At 36.0% G+C, this 21,482-nt stretch overlaps 1 protein-coding gene across 1 annotated transcript; it reads right to left on the minus strand.

Moving 5' to 3' along the window:
- Positions 1-20,589: 20,589 nt before the first annotated feature.
- On the minus strand, positions 20,590-21,192 carry LOC150082026 (uncharacterized). Its single transcript, XM_090380401.1, has one exon. The coding sequence runs from the start codon at positions 21,190-21,192 to the stop codon at positions 20,590-20,592; it is 603 nt and encodes a 200-aa protein (XP_090236527.1).
- Positions 21,193-21,482: the final 290 nt, after the last annotated feature.

Here is a 21,482-nt window from a genome sequence, read left to right on the forward strand (position 1 = left end):
TTAAATTCATTTAGTAATTTTTTTTCTGAGTAGCTTAATAAAACACTTTCCTTGTCTTTTTTTTTTTTTTTTTTTTTTTTTGATTTTTTAGCTGGATGTCTGGTGGTAACAGCAATTTTCTTTGTCATTCCCATTGCCATGATAACCATAGGTAAGAACCATGATTTCTTTCCTGAATGAGTGAAACTAGAATTTTGCTAGTCATCTTCCAAATGGGAATTCCTTTACTGGACATATCATTAATAAAAACATTTATTAATAATTTCATCTTTTTATAGACACTACTTCCTAACCTATTGATTATTTTCATTGTTATTTCATCTATTACAGAAATATTTCTCTATCCTGTCCATAATTTTCAATGTTTGCATATGCTACTTCCTAGTGGCTGTATTCTTACTGTTTATGTTGATTGTTACGTCCAGCACTTAACTTACATAATATTATTAAGTCTATCAGACCTTCAGGTAGTCTGAATTTATTTTTAAAATAAACGTACCTGGACTGAAAAGAATGGTTATTTGGAAAGTAGTAGACTTGAAAAATTTTGAAATATTTTGATCAATGCAGTGTTCAGTACGAGCATTCTCCACCAAGTGAGATTTGAAATATCTGAATTTATGATTTTTCATATGTTTCAAATTCTGATATGTTGATTGTTATATTTTTTATGGAAAGTCTTCCCAGGTATCCTGTCCTGGATAAATGTCTCTTCTGATGAAGTGCCTTATTGCAGTGGTTCATCTTTTTAAACAGAATGTTGGCTTAAACAAACAAACAAACTCTTAAACAAAATTCTGCTAAATAAGCAGAAATAAATAGAATTTTAGCAGAGGAGTTAATTACTATTGGATCTTACATCTGAAATAAAATTCAAATTAATTGTAAAATGTATTATATTTAAAAATTAAAAGAAAAATTAACAGTGAGAGTTACATATAGTTCCTATTAAAGTATATGTTATCAAGAAATTTTATTTTATATTAATAAAATATAATGCTGTTAAAAATATTATATGATAATTAAGGAATTTCAGGATGAATAGCATTCCTTAATTGTCATATAATATTCCAATAACATTGTTTACATCATTCTTGGCCTGCTAACTAAAGAAAATAGAAAAGGCAAATGTCTTCTCATATGTTGTATATTCTGAAGTAATGTAGAATAGTAGAACTGCTTCTTTCTTTTTTACTATTCTAAGCTAAGAAAAAAGACATTAAATCTTTCATCATGGTTTTAGTTCTCTCATAAATAGAAAACTTTTAATGTGATCTCAGTTCTACTAATTCATGCTGAAAGTGACTAGATTTTCTAGAGTCCGAAGCAAGATAGCTTGTCACGATGTGGCCACATCGTGACAAAGTATCCATGTAATTGATGCCTGTAAAAAGTAGATTCCACAAAAAAAAAACTTTTTTTGTAAACTGTATTAACTAAAACAAAAATAACATATCAGTATAAACCCAAACCATTTTGGGAAAAAAAAGACAAATTAAAAAAATTTTTTTTTTTTTAGCAACACATATTTTTCACTGAAATGAAATATGATTTGATTCAAAGTATACTGAAGTAATAACAACTGCTATACTAAAGAAAAGTGGAAAAATTAGGAGCCAAACTAAAACTGCCTTCTGAAATTGAATGTGATGATAATGATGGCAGGAACCTAACAGTTAGGTTCTAAGTAACTGAGGGTCATGCCAGAGGGTTGCAGAACTCTCGGTTAACCTCTTAAAATTGGCATGTATATAGGCAAGCATACATCTAATCTTAGCCATCAGCTCACTTTGAATTCTAATTTTTTTTCAAAAAAAGCTGAGAAATTTTCTAAAATTTCTGTTTAATAATGAAGTATGAAGTTAACATAACAAACTTATAATTCAGAACAAAAGCAAGACAGATTTGGTGAGATTATCCCTTCAAAATCAGTATGGACAGTCAGTCACTTTACTCATACTGATGCTGACTGCTTATGTCAGTGTTTCCTCAGTAAATTGCTATTTCAAATAAATAGCATTTCCCAAAAATAATTTATTTAGAAAGGAGATGTTATTGTCCCGAAGCTATGAGGGCTGTTCATTAAAGAATAATCATTTTTTTTTTTCACAATGTACTTTTATTAATCATCCATATGTCCTCATTTGCCAAAATGTACTTACTCCAACATTTCTGCCATTCTTCAAAAACATGGTGGAAGCCATTTTTTGACATTAATTTGAGAATCACCTCTGATGTCTACGTTTTCTTCTGATGACTGGAAACATTTTCCTGACAGCTCGCTTATTGCGGTGGCTCCTACGGTTTTGGCTGCCGATCCCTTGAAGAAGTAGTTAAAGCCCTAGGATCAACTACTTTAGGTACCATCGTTATATGCGCCTCCGTAGCCAGGTGGGAAGGAGCAGCAGTGCGTAGCACATGCTTCTTGATTAGACCGGGGTTCGAGCCCGTCACCACCAAATACGGAGGATGCGGAAAGGTCAGGGAATGACCACCGCATATCCCGGAGCAACATGGTCTTAGTTGCTAATGCTCCTAAAAACCAAATAACAAACATAACATAACTGACAGCTCCTTCTTTTAACTTTGGAAGAAAAAAACATCGCAGGGTGCAAGGGCAGATGAGGAACACATTTGACATTAATGCTGGTGAAAAAAGATGGTGACAGACCTCCATGTGAACTTGATGACAGTATGAGAAATGTGAGGCAATCATGGCAATGCTGCATTGCCATGATGCAGCATCCACCCACCTGTGTGCAGTTGTGATTGTTTTTGACGAATGTGATCCTGCAAAGTGTGCACTATAGTTCTGTAATAAGGTTCTGTAGCAGTCATATGGCATGGCACAACATGCTGATAAACCATTCCTTGAATGTCAAAAAAAGAGGTGACCATAACCTTTCCTTCAGGAGCCACAACTTTTGCTTTTTTCAGTGTTGGTGATGACATAGACTTCCAAATGGAGCTTTGTTGAAGCCACATCTCATCTGCCATTATCACCTAGTGCAGAACCTTACCATCTTCAGTAACCATTTGTTGCAGCTCCTACAGTGGATGGTTACTTAAGATGTTGAGGAACAAAAGATGGTAACAGACCTCTATGTCAACTTGCTGTTGCTCATGGAACATAGCATGCATAAACATGTGTCATAACGAAAAGGTTAGTGAAATTGCATCATGTTTTTTCATAAGTGAATTACCAAATTGGTAAAGATGGCATCATTTTTATCATATCTCATATTGTTAACACCTTCACAACGAGTTGCCTACACAATAGGAACTGAGGCACTATAGCACTACCTCAAATAAGTAATGCTTCACCAATGGAGAAGACTATTGTTACCTATTCTTGGTGGATACCACAATGCAGACATCTGTTTGAAGGCTATGTAGCCCATCATCATCATGTGTCATATGCAAATGGTCGTGGAAAATACAGTGCATACTTCCTACTGATATCTTCAACATTTCTTTGAATTGCTTTACCGTTAAATGATGATGTTCTCTCGTGATTACAGAAGCAATGTTTATGGTTTCTGTGGTGGCAACAGTGGTTGGAGCTCTGGGACTGCTGAATTTTGTGATTAAATCACATCCATCTTTAAACATTCTAAGCCACCTGTGAGCTGTGTTATATAGAAGCATATATTCACCATAAGCCTCTTTTAACATTTCATATGCTTCAGCTGATGTTTTCTTGAGATGGAAACAAAATATGAGAGCAGCATACTGTTCCTCTTGTTTCACGTCCATTGTTACATAGGCTAAACTGAACAGGCATAAACTTGATTTACTATCAAGGTCACACTGTGTGCACAAGTCAACCACGCAGTTGCTATATGATGAGCTTGGTTTGGTCTTAGATTCTGCAGCTCAGCTAGAAATAACAAGCAGTATGGTTGTTCATGAAAAATCATGGTCATTCTTTATTGAACAGCCATTGTATTTTGACAGTACTGATAAGTTTTCACTTGTCAGAGAACAGGTGGATACCAGTTAATGCAAACTTGTTCAAAACAGTTGATAAAAGAAAGATTGAATTGTTCTGTTGGATAAAAGATTGAATTGTTCTGTTGGATAAAAGATTAAATTATTTTGTTTAATAATGGAGTGCAAACTTAACATAATAAACTTCTAAAACTTGGGACAGATGAAAGAAAAATTTTGTAAGACTATTCAGCTAAATAAAAATATGGGAATGGAAGGGGGGTTAAGGAATTGGGTTATATTTCAGTGCAGGTGTTAAAATGATTTGATAACAATGTGCTTCTCTGCATTCTAGTTTCCCTAGACTGTAAGACAAAAAATTCTGTTCCCTCCAGACTTTAGAAATGTCATTGTTATCTACTCGCTTTAGAAATGACATTGTTATTTTTGACTCAATCTAATAATTAAATAATGGAATTAGTAATTTTAGTTTGACTCGTGGATAATAATGTCATTTCTAAATGAGCATAAGCCTAATCCTTGTTGCTGTCACTGGATGGAGCTGAATGTCCCCAGACAATAAGACAGAAAAATAGAATGCAAAGGAGCGTACTACTACTATCAAATTAAAAGGATCACATATACAGGGTTAGTCAAAATGTTGTTGACAACTTTGACAGTTTATTTGAAAGTAACTACGTATTTTCTGTAAAAAAGGTATCACATGAAAGCATAAATATCAAAGTTTTTAACAGTTACCTTAAAGTCCTTCAATATGGGTCCTACATGTAACCCTGCACACATGAATGCGGTAATCAAATTCATGTCAAATTTTCTCCAATGTACTGTTGTTGATCTGAGCGATAGCTGCAGTGATATGTCCTTGCAACTCTTTCAAAGTGACAGGCAAAGGAGCACAAACACCAAATCTTTCACAAAACCCCATAGATAAAAATCTATGGGAGTGGAGTCTGGTGATCTTGGTGGCCAGTGAAGTAAAGGTTTGTCATCATGGGAAGCATGGCCAATCCAGTGACAGGAATAATTGTTATTCAGAAACTTTCGCACCTTCCTATGGAAATGTGGTGGAGTGCTGTCCTGCTGCAAAATGAAGTTGTTTCAGTCTTTTGTCAGCTGTGGCAGCAACCACTCAATCACCATATCAAGGTAGGAAATGCCATTCACAGTGTCTTTGGCAAAAAAATAAGGGCCCATAAATCTTTTTCATGGACATTGCACAGAAAATGTTTACTTTTGGACTGTCCTGTTCATGTTTCACAGTTTCATGTGGATTGTCACTCACCCAGTTATGAATGTTGTGTTAATTCACTTTACCACTGAGATGGAACATGGCTTTGTCGGTAAACACTAATCTGTCCATGAAATTTTCAATGGTATCACACAATCCTTGGATATTACAACAAAATTCATGCCTAGAAACTTTGTCGTGTGGCTTTAGGGCTTGTAACAAATGAATTTTGTAAGGACACATGGAGAGTTGCTTTCTCAGATTCTCAGAATATGCCAAACACTTTTCTGTGGAATCCCAAGCTCTCTACTGGCCTTGTTAGCCAATTTGCAGGGACTCCTGAGATATGCCTGTCACACATATTCTGCAGTCACCTTGTCTCTGCTGGGATAACTTGTGCTTTTGCCCTTGCATATTCATCCATCTGGCCCACTCCACTCAGTTTAGAAGTTACATACAGCTATATACAGATGGATTCAAGACTGCCAGTAAAGTTGGTGCAGCTGTAGTCTTGCCATATGCTATCATCGCCAATCAGCTCCTTTCAGAATGTAGTAATTATACCTCTGAGTTATATGGTATCTTATTAGCCCTGGAGAAAATAAAAGAAGCCTCATATACTCAATCCATCATATATACTGATTCATTAAGTGCTGTGAATTGTGTACAATGTAAACACTCCAGCAGCCATCCTCTGGTACAGAATATCTGGGCTTGGTTAATGGAAATTCATACACGTGGCCACTGCATAATTTTTTGTTGGATTCCTGGAAACTCTGGAATCCCAGGAAATGAACAAGCAGATTCAGCTGCCAAAAATGCTTCACATCTGATCTCACCCAATTTCAGGACACCTTATGTTGACTATAAATGCATTATACAGCAAACATCTAAAGAACAGTGGAAACATTTATGGGAAAAAAACAAATAATAAACTTTTTGAAATAAACAGAGAACCCAAAGCATGGCAATCCAGTCTGAGAGAAAATAGAAAAGAAGAGACTGCACATTGGTCATACATACCTGACTCAGAGTACCTATTAAGAAAGGAAGATCCCACACAATGCAGTAACTATTCATGCTCACTCACTGTAAAGCATATCACCATAGAATGCCCACTATATCTAAGAGGATGAAAAACTGCTTTCTCCTTACTTTTCAAAAATTGCAATGAATTAACACTACAGAACGTTCTAGGAGATTGACAGGATATGGATGACGTTTTTGTTTTCATAAAATCGATTGATGAATAACGCCTAGTCTAAACTTTTATCAGAATCAAAACAAACAAGAAAGATATACTAGTCAGAAATCAGTGCATTATAGCCACAGTTGCTGATGCACTAACAAACCCAACAACAACAGATTCATCCATGCTCCCTGAACTGCCTATACCACTTAATGATGGAGTCTCGAGTTAGTAGATTTCTGTGAAATTTAGTTTGGAATGATCGCTACACTGAAACACTCAATTTTGTTTCTTGATAGCAGAGAATGCAAAATGATTTCTCCACAGGTGATGCCATTTTGAATGTAGCACTATCTGGAACAGACATCTGTGATGTTTGTACCATCTCTGTTATGTTGGTGTTGTTATTTTGGTTTTTAGGAGCATTAGCAACTAAGGCCATATTGCTCTGGGGGATATGCAGTTGTCATTAGGAACTTTCCGCATCCTCCGTATTTGGTAGTCACGGGCTCAAACCCCAGTCTGATCAAGAAGCGTGTGCTATGCACTGCTGCTCCTGCCCACCTGGCTACGGAGGCGCCTCTCAGTTATGGCAAATGCAACTTTGATTTTTATGTTTTCATTTGATAGCATTTTTGTCACAGAAATATACATAACATATTTGTTATAAACTGTCAAAGTTGTCAACAACATATTGACTAACCCTATATTTATTGCGTGGAGGGCCGGATTTCCCATTAGGCATGGTAAGCACAGTGCCTATGAAGGAAGGGAAAAATTTAAAAGAAAAAACCCAACAGAATAATGCAACTAAAACTTCAAAAACAATAATTCCACAATGTCTAGGCTACTTAAAACATTTCCTAAGAAATATTCTTTTTTCAGCTTCTCGTTGTAGCAAAATCTTTCGTAACATACTCAAAGTCCATATTATGAGTAATATCATTCAAATGCACAAAAGAGTCAAAGACAGGCAATCTTCGCTCATAGTGTTGAGTGCATACAGTTCTTGATTTGCTTAAGTTTAGAAAATGATCTGTCTTCTTCATTTGATCTAGTTATTGATAGATAAATCCTCAGATCAATATGCACATTTCAAAAACTTGTAAAAAATTTATCTTTTTATTTTGGATTTTATCAGTTCTGCTACAGACACTTTGTCCTTGTACAGTGTAGAAAACATCACAAATTCATCAACAGTCTACTTCCAAGTCTGATGAATAGATGTTGAATAAATTTCTGGTTTTGGATTGAATTTCATCTTTTGATAGAAATTTGTCTGTGAGAAATCTGAAGGTATCTTGTAACGTGCTGTATGCAACATGTTTTTTTTTTTACTAGTACGTCTAAAATATGATAAAAAAACCTGAATTTGAAATGCATCATTTGCACTTAGTGCTGGTACCATTTCTCTGGTCTCTTCCTTTTTCACTTTTGGTCTTTGCATTGTCTATAATCAGAATTTGGAACAAAGTTTTTTGCCATTTTTTCAAAATCATCAAATTTGTCTTTGCCTTGAATAATCCAGAATAATCCATCATATGTGACCTGGACTATGAAAAGGAGGTTAATGTGTCAAGATATCGATTATGAGGTTTTAGGTGATTTTTGTAGAAAAAAGTATGCTCATTCCATTGAAACTAATTCCAGGTTTCTAGCTCAATTCAGTGCTTCACAATTTGTACCTAATGATGAGGAATAAAAACTGGAAAACTTAAGAAATGAAAAATTGAACATACTTAATTTTTACTATAAAAAAAGCAGACATGCAGAAATACTCATACAAAATTATCAAGCTTAAGAACAAATAGCATTAGCATTAGCATTAGTAGAGGCATTTGATGCAAGAAAGCAAGCTTATGCAGCATCAGCCAAAAAAAAAAAAAAAAAAAAAACCCACTCCCACTTCACCCCCTCTGTTCGTTCAAAATACCTGTCCAGCTGAGCCTTAAACTTATTTAGGCTATCAACCTCCACCACAAGGGATGGCAGTCTGTTCCACCAACCAACCACCCGCTGGCTAAAGGCAAATTTCCGCACGTCTATCCTACATCTGTCTTTCCTCAATTTGAATTTATGCCCTCTCAGGTGATTTTTCTGAGCTAGAGGAAGAATCCCATCAGCATTGAGCATGCTTAAACCATTCAAGGCTTTATACACCTCTATCAGATCACCTCGCTGGTGCCTAGTCTCCAGACACTGTAATTTGCAAAACTTAAGCCTTTCTTCGTAAGAGCACCCCTTTGTTCCATTCACTAATCTTGTTGCCCTTCTCTGTACTCGTTCCAGCAGCTCTACATCCTTCTTGAAATGAGGTCTCCAGACCTGTATACAGTACTCTAGGTGTGGCCTGACCATTGCCTTATACAATGGAATAATCACCTCCTTATCCCTGCTGGAAAAATTCCTGTACATCATTGACAATACTCCATGAGCTACTCTTGCAGCCCATCTGCACTGCTCAGAGAACTTCATATCTGCCTGCACAATCACCCCCAAGTCCCTTTCATTCTCTACCACTGTCAGTGTAGTACCACAGAGTTGATACGTTGCTCTGGGGTTGCTGTTTCCCATGTGTAGTACTTTACATTTGTCAATGTTAAACTTCATTTGCCACCTCTCAGCCCATCTGCTCAACCTTTCCAGATCCTGTTGCAGCAGCATAGTGTCAGTAGTGTCCTTGACAACCCTGCCAACCTTTGTATCATCTGCAAACTTGGACATTAAGCTTGATATACCATCATCAATATCATTTATAAATACAGAAAACAACAATGGACCCAACACTGAGCCCTGAGGGACTCCACTAATAACATCAGTCCACGATGAGCAGTGTCCATTGATTACCACTCTCTCTGTTTTCTCCCCCTCAACCACCCCTTTATCCATAGCAGCAATTTGCCTCCAATGTCACACTGCTCCAATTTGTGTAGCAGTCTTCCATGTGCAACAGTATCAAAAGCCTTTCTAAGATCCAAGTATATAATATCAAAGTTATTCCCTGCATCCAGCTCTTTTGTGACTGCATCATAGTATCCAATCAAGTTGGTCAGGCAAGACTTCCCCTTAACAAAACCATGCTGTGTCTGAGCTATAACTGAAGTCTTGTCTAAATGATCCTGCAGTGCTTCTTTAACCAGTGCCTCCATTAATTTTCCTGGAACAGAAGTTAAGCTCACAGGTCTATAATTACTTGTTTCAGCCTTTGATCCTCCTTTGTGAATTGGGGTCACATTTGCACATTTCCAGTCCATGGGTACCTCCCCTGAGTCCAAGGAAGCTCTCATAACTATGGCTAAGGGTTTGCTTACTTCCTTTGCTGCCTCCTTTAATATAACTGGATAGATCCCATCCACCCCGGGTGCCTTTCTTGTGTTTATCTTCAACAGTTTCTCCTCCACTTTACTCCCAGATATTTCAGGATTCTGTAGCTTACTGCTAGAGTTGAATACACCTCTGGCATTCCCCTTGCTGAATAACTCCTCATGTGTGAATGTCGATGCAAAATATTCATTTAGTTTGTTAGCTACCTGAGCAGGATCATCAACAGTTGACCCATCAATATCAAGTGGACCAATCTGATTCATCCCCTTCCTTCTAGAGTTTACATAAGTAAAGAACTCTTTGCTGTTTTTCTTTGCATCCCTTGCCAAGGATTTCTCGTAATCTGCCTTCGCCTGCCTAACCTCCTTTGTAACTTGGTTGCATATCAACTTGTATCTATCATAGGCTTCTGTGTCATGTGTTAATTTGTAAGTATCCCATGCATTTTTCTTCTCTGCCATATGCCTGATTAGTTCATCTGACATCCATTTTGGCCTAAACCTTGAACAATATTTCTTAGTTGGTATGTAAAGCCTAGTAGCTTCCAAGATAAGTTCTTTGAATGCTTCCCATTTTGAATTTGCTCCTTTTGAATTCTATACAGTGGGACCATCATCAGTTGGTCCCACTGTATAGAATTTAAATACTGTCTCAGTCCATCGTAGTCGCCTTTACGAAAGCAATAACTCTTCCCTTTACCCCTAATGGTAGTTACCTCTTTGAGTAAGTCCAACTTCAGCACACTGTGATCACTGCCACCTAGTGGTTCATTTACCTGCAGATTCTTAATGCATGAAGAATCACTACTGATAATCAAATCAAAAGTATTACTCTCTCTAGTTGCCTCCCGAACATGCTGATGTAGAAAACAATCATCCAATAAATCCACAAAAGCCCTGCTAGTGTGTGAGTAACCAGCCCCCAAATTCCAGTCAATATCTGGGAAATTAAAATCTCCCATTATAAGACTCTCTGATTTACTGGCCCACTCTATTTCCCTGTACAGTTCCTTATTATACTCATCAGAGTCATTAGGCCTATAGCACACTCCTACTCTCAATTTTGATCTCCCAATGCTTATGTCACACCAAACTGACTCAACACTGCACTGTCCAGCGATGTTGACTGGCTTCACTTCCTTGGTTTTTATGTGTTTCTTAACTAATAGCATAACCCCTCCCCCCTTCCTATCCTGTCTATCCTTTCTGTAGACGTTGTACTCCCCAAATTGCAGTTCTGCATCCCTTATATCTGTGTGACACCACGTCTCTGATATCCCAACAATATCTGCCTTTGATGTTTTGAGCAATACCTCAAATTCATCAAATTTATTTACTAAACTCCTAGCATTGGTGTACACGCAAGTATACCTGCACCTGTTTCTATTCTTAGCTACCCTAACACAACCCATGTGTTTACTTGTACCGAATAGCACACATTCATGCTGGATGTTCACCCCTCTTCTTCTTCAATTCTTTATTCGGTTGTGGGGGTACTTCATCAGCTTTGGAAGAATCTGTTACTAGGCTTCTGATGTTGTTATACAAGTACCACTGGCGATCTAGTGACAGTCCTCCTGGCTTGATTATCTTTGGCATCTTCCCATCCAATGGTTTTAATAGAAGAGTGAACTCATCAATGTCCTTACTATCAGCAAATTTCCTTGCCTTCACTACTCCACTAGGGCAAATCATGAAGTGATGGTATTTAGTAATCCCAAGTAACTGTTTGAAAAATTGCTTCAAGTATATATCCCATTAATACCAAGTCACTTGTTTGGCAGTAATAACACAATTTATCAAGTCATTGTGGGTATCAGTATTATTGACAGCATATTTTGCTTTAAAGATTCCAAACATCCCATCAGGACTAAACTTAGTATGACCAGTTAGGAGAAAATTGAGGAGAATACACTGCTTCATTCCCTTTGCCGCTCTCTACATTAGATATTGAAGCATTGTATTGTATTATTTTTATTCTGTTCCACACAGTTGTCTGCAAATAGGACAAGGGTGTGGCAGCTTCTTGAGAAGTTTCCAGGTAGTGTTGCAACAAACTCACCACACAATTTGGACCTTTTCCTGTCTTGCTCCTCATAAATCAAATAGTTGAACTGAATTTTTTCTTTTTCATTAGTTATACCAAATAGTGTACATTTTCGTGTGCACTTGAAATAAGTAGAACCTGGTTGCTAAGGACTTGTTGGATAATTTACTGTTTGAGCAAAATCGAAAGATATTACCTTAGCCATATCATCTGAGTTGCCACACCAGGTTTGGTAATACGATCTCTGATTTCTGGCTTTCCGGAGGTGGTCCAAAGCACTGTTCAGCTTCAATTCTTTCTCTTCGTGCTTGCAGTTCCCGGCTTGAAAAATAGATAGAGAATTACTTCTACAAACATCACACAGATCAGCAGCTGTTTTCATGACTGTCACATAAGGGATGTATTTTGTCCAAATTCTTCTAAAAGAATGTCATAAAATAAAGCAGATATCGCTGGGGTTTCTGTTAGTTGTTGCCCACCACAAGCAGAAGCCCATGAGAGATGTCTACCTTGCATGAAATCGTGTTTACTTTAATGGCTGTTTACTCGAAAACTTCTTTTCGCACATTAACCACCTTTTAGTAGACCAGGTCACATATAATTTTGCAATTAGTACAACTAAATTCCAGGTTCTTGGAGTGCTTTATTTATTCTATCAATGTTTTTCAGAAGAAATGGCTGTCATTAATGCCATTTCTGAGCTATTCAGTTTTTTTTTTTTTTTTTATGAAAGCTTTGATTCATGAACCACTGTTAGTTTTTGTACTTCACATTCTGAGACATTTATTAGTGCTGCATGGATTTCATTGTGATTTCTTTTCAGTGATCTCGCAGCATCATAATGTGATGACTATTTTGTATCTTGTGATTTCTGGCTGAGATTGTATTTTCCCTTATACTCAATTTAGACCATCTTTGTGGTAAGGCTGCAAAGAACATGTAAAGCTGTTGTAAAATTCCGAAAAAATTAACGGCGGCCAAGCAGCTTTCTGTGGATGTGGTCCTTACTAATTTAAGGCTGTGTGCAGCATATAGAAGTTCCATATCATGTGCAGCACATTCCAGTTTCATGCTATGTGCAGCACATGTCAATTTTTTGATTTCCTTGAATCTCTTTTGGACTCCAGAATACAGGCTGCCAAAGTAGGTCATGGGGTTTTGTCAATGATATACAGGAATTTTGCGAGAAGGAATAAGGAGGTGATTATTCCCTTGTATAAAGCAATGGTCAGGCCACACCTTGAGTACTATGTACAGGTCTAGAAGCCTCATTTTAGGAAGAATGAAGAGTTTCTAGAAAGAATACAGAGAAGGAACAAAAAAGAAGAAATACAAAAAAAGGTCTCAAAACTTAATTGCCCAATCTTGTATATTTTGTACTGTTAGTTACTTCTGTTTTCACATTTATTTCAAATGTGGTGTGCTGGGAAGCATGCTAAATTTGAAAATTATGCATTTTTCTAACCACCCACAGAGTAATTAGCATCTTGAGTGAACCTCACGTTTCATGCTTTGTCTTTATTATACATAAACACAATAACAAATCTTTTAAAAACAATTTTTGTAAGACTGTGGATAGTTATAGAATTAGTGGAAGAAGAAATGTAAGTAATCAGGAACTGTAAATGAATGCACAATTCAAAGCTTCGTAGTGTTGGTACCGTTCTGGTGTCTTTGCTTCTTCAACTTTTCAAACAGTGCAAAGACCATGGCAGCACAATTACCCTGTGAAACTGTACAAAATAATTTCAGAAACTATTGCAGTAAAAATTTGTCTATGTTTAGGAAGGTAGAAAAATTTTAGCTTTTTAAACATTAATGCAGGATCATTATTTTGAAAAGGCATCTGATTTTCACTATTAACCTGATGGTTGTGCCCCGCCCTGCCACGATCACCAGGTTAATGAAACTTGCTGTTACTGGTCAAATTTTGATAGCCTGACTTCTTTTAATTTATCTTAATATTAACTTCTTAGAGTACTAGCATAATGAAATTTAAGCCAACGTTTGCACTCTAACAATAAATGCCATGTTAGGTGCTTTGTGTTGCCTATAAACATACAGATGAATTCTGTGTGTTTGTAGGTACATTGCTATTCAAAAAAGCAATATTATCGTCAAAAATGGTAAAAGGTAAAAAAAAGAAAGCAAAATGAGTTTTATTCATTTTACATTGGAGGAATGTACGTGTAGAATGAATAAAACTTATAAATTTGTAAATGATCAGCAGCTGCATTAAAAGCAACACAAAGCACAACACAATGTGGCCACGAGCCATTTATTTTTAGAATTGCAAATGTCAGCTTAAATTTTACCATGCAAAGCTCTCTAATATGTCTTAATTAATCTAATAGAATAATTAAGACATATTAAAAGTTTTTAGACTATCAAAATTTGACTAGTACTGCAATGAAATTCCATTAAACTAAAAATTAAAAAAAAAAAAAAATATATATATATATATATATATATATATATATGTACACACTTATGTATTGTGATCTTGCTACCTTTTATTTTGTGAGCAAATTAAGTCATTAGTTCCACAATTCATGGAAATCAGAATTTTTATTTTATTTCAACTATTGTGCTTCAGTTTATCCCTCAAATTCTCTAGTATTTCAAGCAGGATACATTTGCAACCACTTTTGGACAAATGTAGGTGCAACCACCTACATTTGTCCAAAACTTGGACAAATGTAGGTGGTTGCACTAGATGACTCAAATGAAGAAGAGTTTTAACTTGTCACTGGTGGTGAGAAAATTTCAAATTCCTCTGTGCTAACATTTGAAAAATCAACAAAAATAATTGAAAATGGTCCTTTTTTTTATGTCACCTATATTTTAAATCTTTTCTGAACACAATTTAAAAGCTTATATTTTTAATTAATTTTTGAAAATTAAATCTTTTTAGACGTGTCGGCAAGCAATTGCAAATTTAAAAACTACTCACTTCAACAAATGCTTTGACTAGAAGCCAGCTTGTCAGTAACAGGAATGCCCACTGCATGAAATGTGAAGTGTACACATCAGCAGTTTGAGTCTAGATGACACATCATCATTAAGAAAGTCAGAGACCACAGCCAATTGAAAGAAAGCATGTAGCAGTGAAGAGACTATGCTATCAGTAACTGCATGACATATGTCATCCAATACATGCATATAATTTGGTTTAACTTAATCATGAACAGACATCGCAACAGATATTTCTGGAGTTTTCTTTGAATGTGTGTGGATGGAGTAGATGAATTATGAATTGCTTAAGTATTGTTTGAGTTAAATTGACGGATTCAGGGTTTGGCAGCATTAATTTAAGTTTTTCCTCAACTTAGCTTCTGACCTAAGAAAAACAGGCATCAGTGCATGAATTGCAATTACACTTTTTACTCTTGATCCATCATACATACCCCTAAATGGAATTCATCTGATCATGTGTTGTCTGTTTTTTTAGTTATAAAAAATTTTTATTCTCATCTGTTTTGTTGAATTGAAAATGGTGTTTATTAATCATGATTTAGTAACAGTATTTGTGTGAAATTTTTTATGCAGTATGTTTTTCATCTGTCTTCTGCAATCCCCCACTTTATTTCAATTTCTGGCTTTTCCCTGGCAAAAAAAACACCCAATTTTCAGAAAATAGAATTTTACCGTGCCATTTCCACAGATACATTACTTATACTTTATTGTGTTTGCTGGATGAATGATGTTTGTATATTATCTGTTATTTCCAAAAAAAGAAAGACACATTCTGTCATGTGTTGCATGTCAGATGTCAAATAAAAAAATTAATAGCCAATAGTTGGTCTAAGAAATGAGGTCCAGTTGTAAAACAAAAATACGAGCACATGTTCCATATGCTTTCTTATATTGCTGATAAAACAAAAAAATTAATCATCAAAGAATTGCCAAATTAGGAAGGATTGAATTATTGTGATTAATAACCTGAAGCTGATAATAATATCCAAACTGTGCTGTATTTCAACAAACTCTGCAATGTAACTTCTAATTTGAGTGGCACCTGTGTGCTGGGGAGGGGGCTAGTTGGCATTTTCTGACCTTGCTGGTCATGAGCTCTGCTACGATATATAACTCTAATAAAATTAAATGAAAATAGAAACTACTTAACATCATTTAAAGCAAATGGGTGAGGAAAGGTGTATGTATGGGAGCATGTTTTTTTCTCCCAATTGTAAAAAAAATAACAGAAATATAAAATGACATCTGTCAAATGCTAAGAAACAGTCAAATGGTTAATTGCCACATAAATTCTGAAAACAAAATCGAAGCAACAAAATGTCAAATAAAAAAAAAAAGTTCAAAAGTCTTTCAGACTTCTTTCAGTACTCCAGCAGGGGGAACACTAACTTAAATATTGAGTATTCTTTTTGGTTAAGATCCACCAGCCATGACTTCAGATTGTAAGTTTAGAGAGAAGGAGCAAGGATTGCACCAGAGAAGCATGCAGAAGACACTGTCCAGCATGAAGGTCAATTCTTCACCAGCACAGTAAACTGGCATTAGGTCAGGCTCAGATAAAGAAGCAATTGTAAGAGACAGCTGATAATGATGCAGGACCATCACAAGGAATTGGAATTAGAAACTATGGCACTCAGTTGACAGACCAATATCAGGAGTTGACCAAATTTAAGTAATTTCACAATGACTTTTAACTAGGAACTGAATGGATGTTGTTGTTGGAGTGGGATTTATTGGCGCAAGGGCTGCTATGACCATATTGCACCTACTGAATGGATGGTCTGTGCATAATAGTCATCAGGATGCTAATGCAAGTACATACAGGCCTCCATCTAAACACGGAGTATGCTGTGACCTCTTCAATTTTCAGAGAGTTTGAGGTCTCCGGTGTTTGTCACAAAATTGGCAGAATATTCTATAAGTTTGTTCCCATCTAGTACCTCAAACAGCTTACAAGTGGACCTTTGCTCCTGTAGAGCAGTTACTCACGAAAATCACAATTTATTGATAAAAAACCTTTCATACTACTACATTACGTACTGTTAAACAGCCTCTACCATCAATGTTAATGCAAGTATATACAGACTTCCATCTAATCACAGAGTATATGCTGTCACCTATTTAGTTCCACACATAGTAGACTAAAGAAGTTATAAAGGATGGGTGGGTCTCAGACATTTCAAACAATTCAGATCCACAAAAATATTGACAGGTTGTCAGACTGCAGGAGCACTTCCACACTGTGTGAACAAAATATATTGTATCAAGTGGCATGACAGCCTTTCATATCAACAGGAATATGCAGGAATCCCTAATCTTCACACACCTAATAGGAGAAATTGAAAGCTTTTGACAAACTCTTTACCTTTCTGAAAATAATAGATCTGTTTAAAAGAATGTAGTCTATCCACTTACCTAATGAAATTATATCTTCAGTACCATTTGTCAGTCACAATAGGAGCAAAGTTGCCACCCTGCCAAAAATTTCCCAAACAACAGCAGCAACAATAATAAACACAGTCATATTCAGTTTATATGCACACTAATGCCAGGATATTAATTATTCCAATCCCAGATGTTCACAATGACCCAAGAGGTGGGCATCTATCAGCCTCTTGAAATGAGGACTGAGTTGCAAAAGTTCAGGAAATTGTGGCAAGGGATCGTTGCTTGACCCTCAGAATCATGCCTGATGAGATGATTCATCAAATTGTGCATGAAAATTTAGGAAAAGGTCTGTGCAAAATTGTGTTGCACAGTCTCATGGATGAGCAGAAGCAACAAAGTGTCATCGTCCAAAGTCTTCATTCAGAATTGTCAAGACAGTCCTAATTTCCTCAACTGTATTGTCACTGGAGATGAGTGTTGGGTTTTCCAGTTCCCAGGGATGAAGCATCAGAGTATGCAGTGGACTTCAAAACCATCACCAAAGCAAAAAACATTTTGTCTTCAGAAGTCAAGGATCAAGGTGAAGCTGATCATGTTTTTTTGACGAACAGCATGATCCACAAGGAAATTTTACCTGAAGGGGAGAAAGGCAATGTGTTATATCTACAGGTACTTCAAAGACTATTAAAGTGCATTTCCCAGGTGAGGTTGCAATCTCAAGAGAAATGCAGCTGGTTTTTGTTGCACGACAATGCCCTGCCCATGCTTCACTTGTTGTGAAGACATTTCTGACAAAACATGGCACTGTAGAGATCAAGCAGACTTCTTCCTCTTTCCCAAGGTGAAAACTGTCCTCAAAGGAAAGAGATGTTGAGTACATAAAGAAAAATTTAAATGCCAAACTGAAGATTATCTATTTGGATACATTTGCTGATTCTTTTCAGAAACTTTTAGAATGTTGTAATAAGATCATTCAATCAGGTAGTGATTATGTTGAATAAAAATAAAACTTCTTTCAGCTCCTTCACTTTCTGATCTTTTTATAGTCTGGGAACTTTATTGCCACACCTCATATAGTTACTGCTCCTTAAAGTAAGTTTTTTTTTTTTAATTAATGGTTTATCAAATAAAATATACTCTTTCTCTTCCACTGTTTCTTTCAAATTTTCTTTGCAATCAACACAATGAACTGTGTACAATTATAATACCTCTGTATATCACCTTTCACATAAATATTTTATGTAAAACACACGATATATTTCCTTTTCAAGCAGAACGTATGCACATAGGCTTTGATATTTTTAATCATTTTCAAATAATTATGTCTTTGTTCCTTTATAGGTTCCATATATCTACATGATTGTCCTGCACAGCATTTCATTCCTATTTATTTAATTGTGGGAGGCATATTTGGTTTGTTTCAAGATTGGGGGACCACATTTCGTTGTCGTAAAAAGAATAATAATAATGAAGATAATAGTTCAACGTTTTGTGGATACATTCTTACAACATTTAATATTGCTTGGTTCTTAACAGGTAAGTAGCATTATTTGGGATCCAAAATATAAAGTAAAAAGTAATTAACTGAATCACAACAACAAAAAAATTCTTAATACTTTTGTAGTTGCTTTGTTTTTTTATAAAACAATTATGAAAGAGATGCAGACTTAAGTAATGAATTAAGAAGAGTTACTCAAAGATAACATTAATTTTAATAACCTCTTCATTGCTAATTGATTTATAATTTTTAATTACATTACTATCCTGTGTAATTGCACATTGACTATGTCCAATATTGGCTGTATATATTTCTTCTGTACATTGATCTACTCAAAATTGATTTGGTTGAGCAGTGAGAAATTATTAGGAACTACTTGTACCTGGTGTAACATATGGCATCACCATCATAACATACACCAACAACATCATATCAGCATTATTAATTAAATATCAACACATTTTTATTTATTTATTCATAAATTTCATTATAAACACAATTAAAAATTTCATTCTTCTCAGATACAACATTTAATGAGTCCATTGATCTAACTCTTGAGAGACCAACATATAATTTCCCGTGGCTAAATACAAGTTTCGGAAGGTATAAGCATATTCTTTCAAAAGTCTGTCCCTGTGACTTGTTGATGGTCATTGAAAATGCTAAATGTATAGGAAACCATCTTCTTTTGAATTTGAAAGGCATATTTGTATCAGATGGAAACGGCATCTAAGTTCAATCCATCTATTACGCGAGCCTCAGTGATGTGTCTTTGTAGATACGTAATTATCAATCTTGTTTCATTGCAGAATCCCCTTGATGGCATATGATTCCGTAGTAGCTTGATAACAGCACCTACTTTCAGTTTTAACTTGTGAGGAGGCATTCCTGTTGGTATTAAGCTGTTGAGAAATTCTTAAGGGTATGGCACATGCTCACTTGGTTCATCACTTGCTCAATATCCATACTTTTGTAAACAGTCACTTCTCCAGGAATACTGTCTAACACTTTGTTGTTCAGTTCCAAAGAATCCTCATTTGTAACACTTAGTATTGCTTTGCCTTTGAGTTTCTGACCTGTAACAGTGTTGAAGTTAATGTCACCATAGAGTTATTCTACAGGATCTTGTGTATTTGAAAACCAGGCTGTTGGAAAACTTATAGTTGCACCACTTGTTCCATCGCCTACTTCTAATAGCCAGTCTGAAAATTACTTCTTGCTTGTTATTGTTTGCATATTATATGTAAGTTTCAGTACATGGAATTGGGTCCATAGCCTATTTTTTTTTATACAACTGGCAACTATTAGAGATCTTGAGCCTCATAGTATCATCTGTAGGACTTGCTTGAAGTCTCCACCTAGTAGTATAACTTTCCCTCCAAAAGACTTGTCTAATCCTGTCAGATCATGCAGTATTTGTTGCATTCAGAAGCAGAGATATCTAGAATGTAGAGTGAGCAGTTTTGCCTCCTGCTAACAGAGTTACTGCAATACCTGTAGACTAAATAGGAGTAACACTATCTCCCTTGCCTTGTATGGTGTGTAGTATAGTTGAGTAAAGAAATGTTTTTCCAGTTCCAGCCAGACTATCTAAAAAAAACAGTTATGATTAGTGTTTGACTTATTGTATATGGCATCAAGAATAATGTCAAATGCCATTTTTGTTTGTTGTTTAATTTTTCTGTATTTGCGATCGCTTTGGCTTGTTCTTCCAAAACGTCAAATGATTGCCAATGCAGAGATGCTGTCATTGTTTCAACAGCTGGTAGATGCACTTTTTGAAGGCTCCCACCATAATTTTTCAACATTTCGTTTATTTCTGAAAGAGCATAGAGAGGGCCAGTTTCTTCAGAATAACATCTTATGAAATCTTCACTCATGCCCTGCTTATGTCTTTCCCATAGTTCAGATACATCTTCAGGATCTCCAAATCCACATATCATTGCAAACAGTAACCATATATAACTTGGTGTATGTGCCTCGATTGCCTCAGAAAGTGTCATGCCATATCCTGTCTCCTCTCAAAAGTCCATTTTCTCTGCAAGCTTGCTGAAATGTTTCACAGAGTTGTCCAATGACTGTTCGCAAATGCTCAAAACTTGTAACTCTTGTAAGAAGCATGCATAGATAGTAGCACTCGCTGTCTTGAACACTTACAACAGGCATACTTCCGATAACATCATCTCCACCTCTTTGCCTACGTTTCCATTTGCCTGATTTTTTCTCAAATACGTAGTACTTTGGTATCTCTGCGTAATTTAATAGCGTTGCTTGCATAGCTGTTCTGTTTAATTCAAACCATGTGTCACGCATGGTCTTTGTAGACATTTCCAACTGCAAGACCTCCTTTTCTCTGCCCTCTTGGAATATCACTTGCTGTTGATCAGGTAGGTGCAATGTCAATCTTGTAATGGAGTGTGACTTCTCTGACATCGGAAACGCAATCAAATGCCACATTGCTTCAGGTGCACTAATGTACTGCCCATCTAAGGAAGTTTGAATCTTATCAAAGACCAAACTACCATCGGTACCTTTCCTCTGTAATCGTACAGATGCCACATCATGACCTTTATAAACGTATTTATAGATCATGGATTATAGGGTACAATCCATCTATTGTCCATGTCATACTTTCCTACTTTAACAGCAGGTCCTTCTCTTCTGTTATATATCAGATAGCCATTAACATTCTCTTCTGTTGTATCTGTGAACTATTTTGGAAATTTCTTACTGCATACACCTTCTTTCATGCACGGAGATTGTGCATTGAGTGTGCTGCAGGGACCATGTAGCATGCTTAAAAACAAATTCAAGATTGTTTGAAATCGTCACTTTGTGACGATTTCAAACAATCTTGAATTTGTTTTTAAGCATGGTAGCTC

The sequence above is a fragment of the Mastigoproctus giganteus genome, chromosome 8, assembly GCF_048544385.1.
Source record: "Mastigoproctus giganteus isolate SK-2022 chromosome 8, ASM4854438v1, whole genome shotgun sequence".
Lineage (NCBI taxonomy): Eukaryota > Metazoa > Arthropoda > Arachnida > Uropygi > Thelyphonidae > Mastigoproctus > Mastigoproctus giganteus.

What these genes read in the sequence shown, in the direction of transcription:
- LOC150082026 (XM_090380401.1), bottom strand. Translation starts at nt 21,192, where the DNA reads ATGATCTATAAATACGTTTATAAAGGTCATGATGTGGCATCTGTACGA.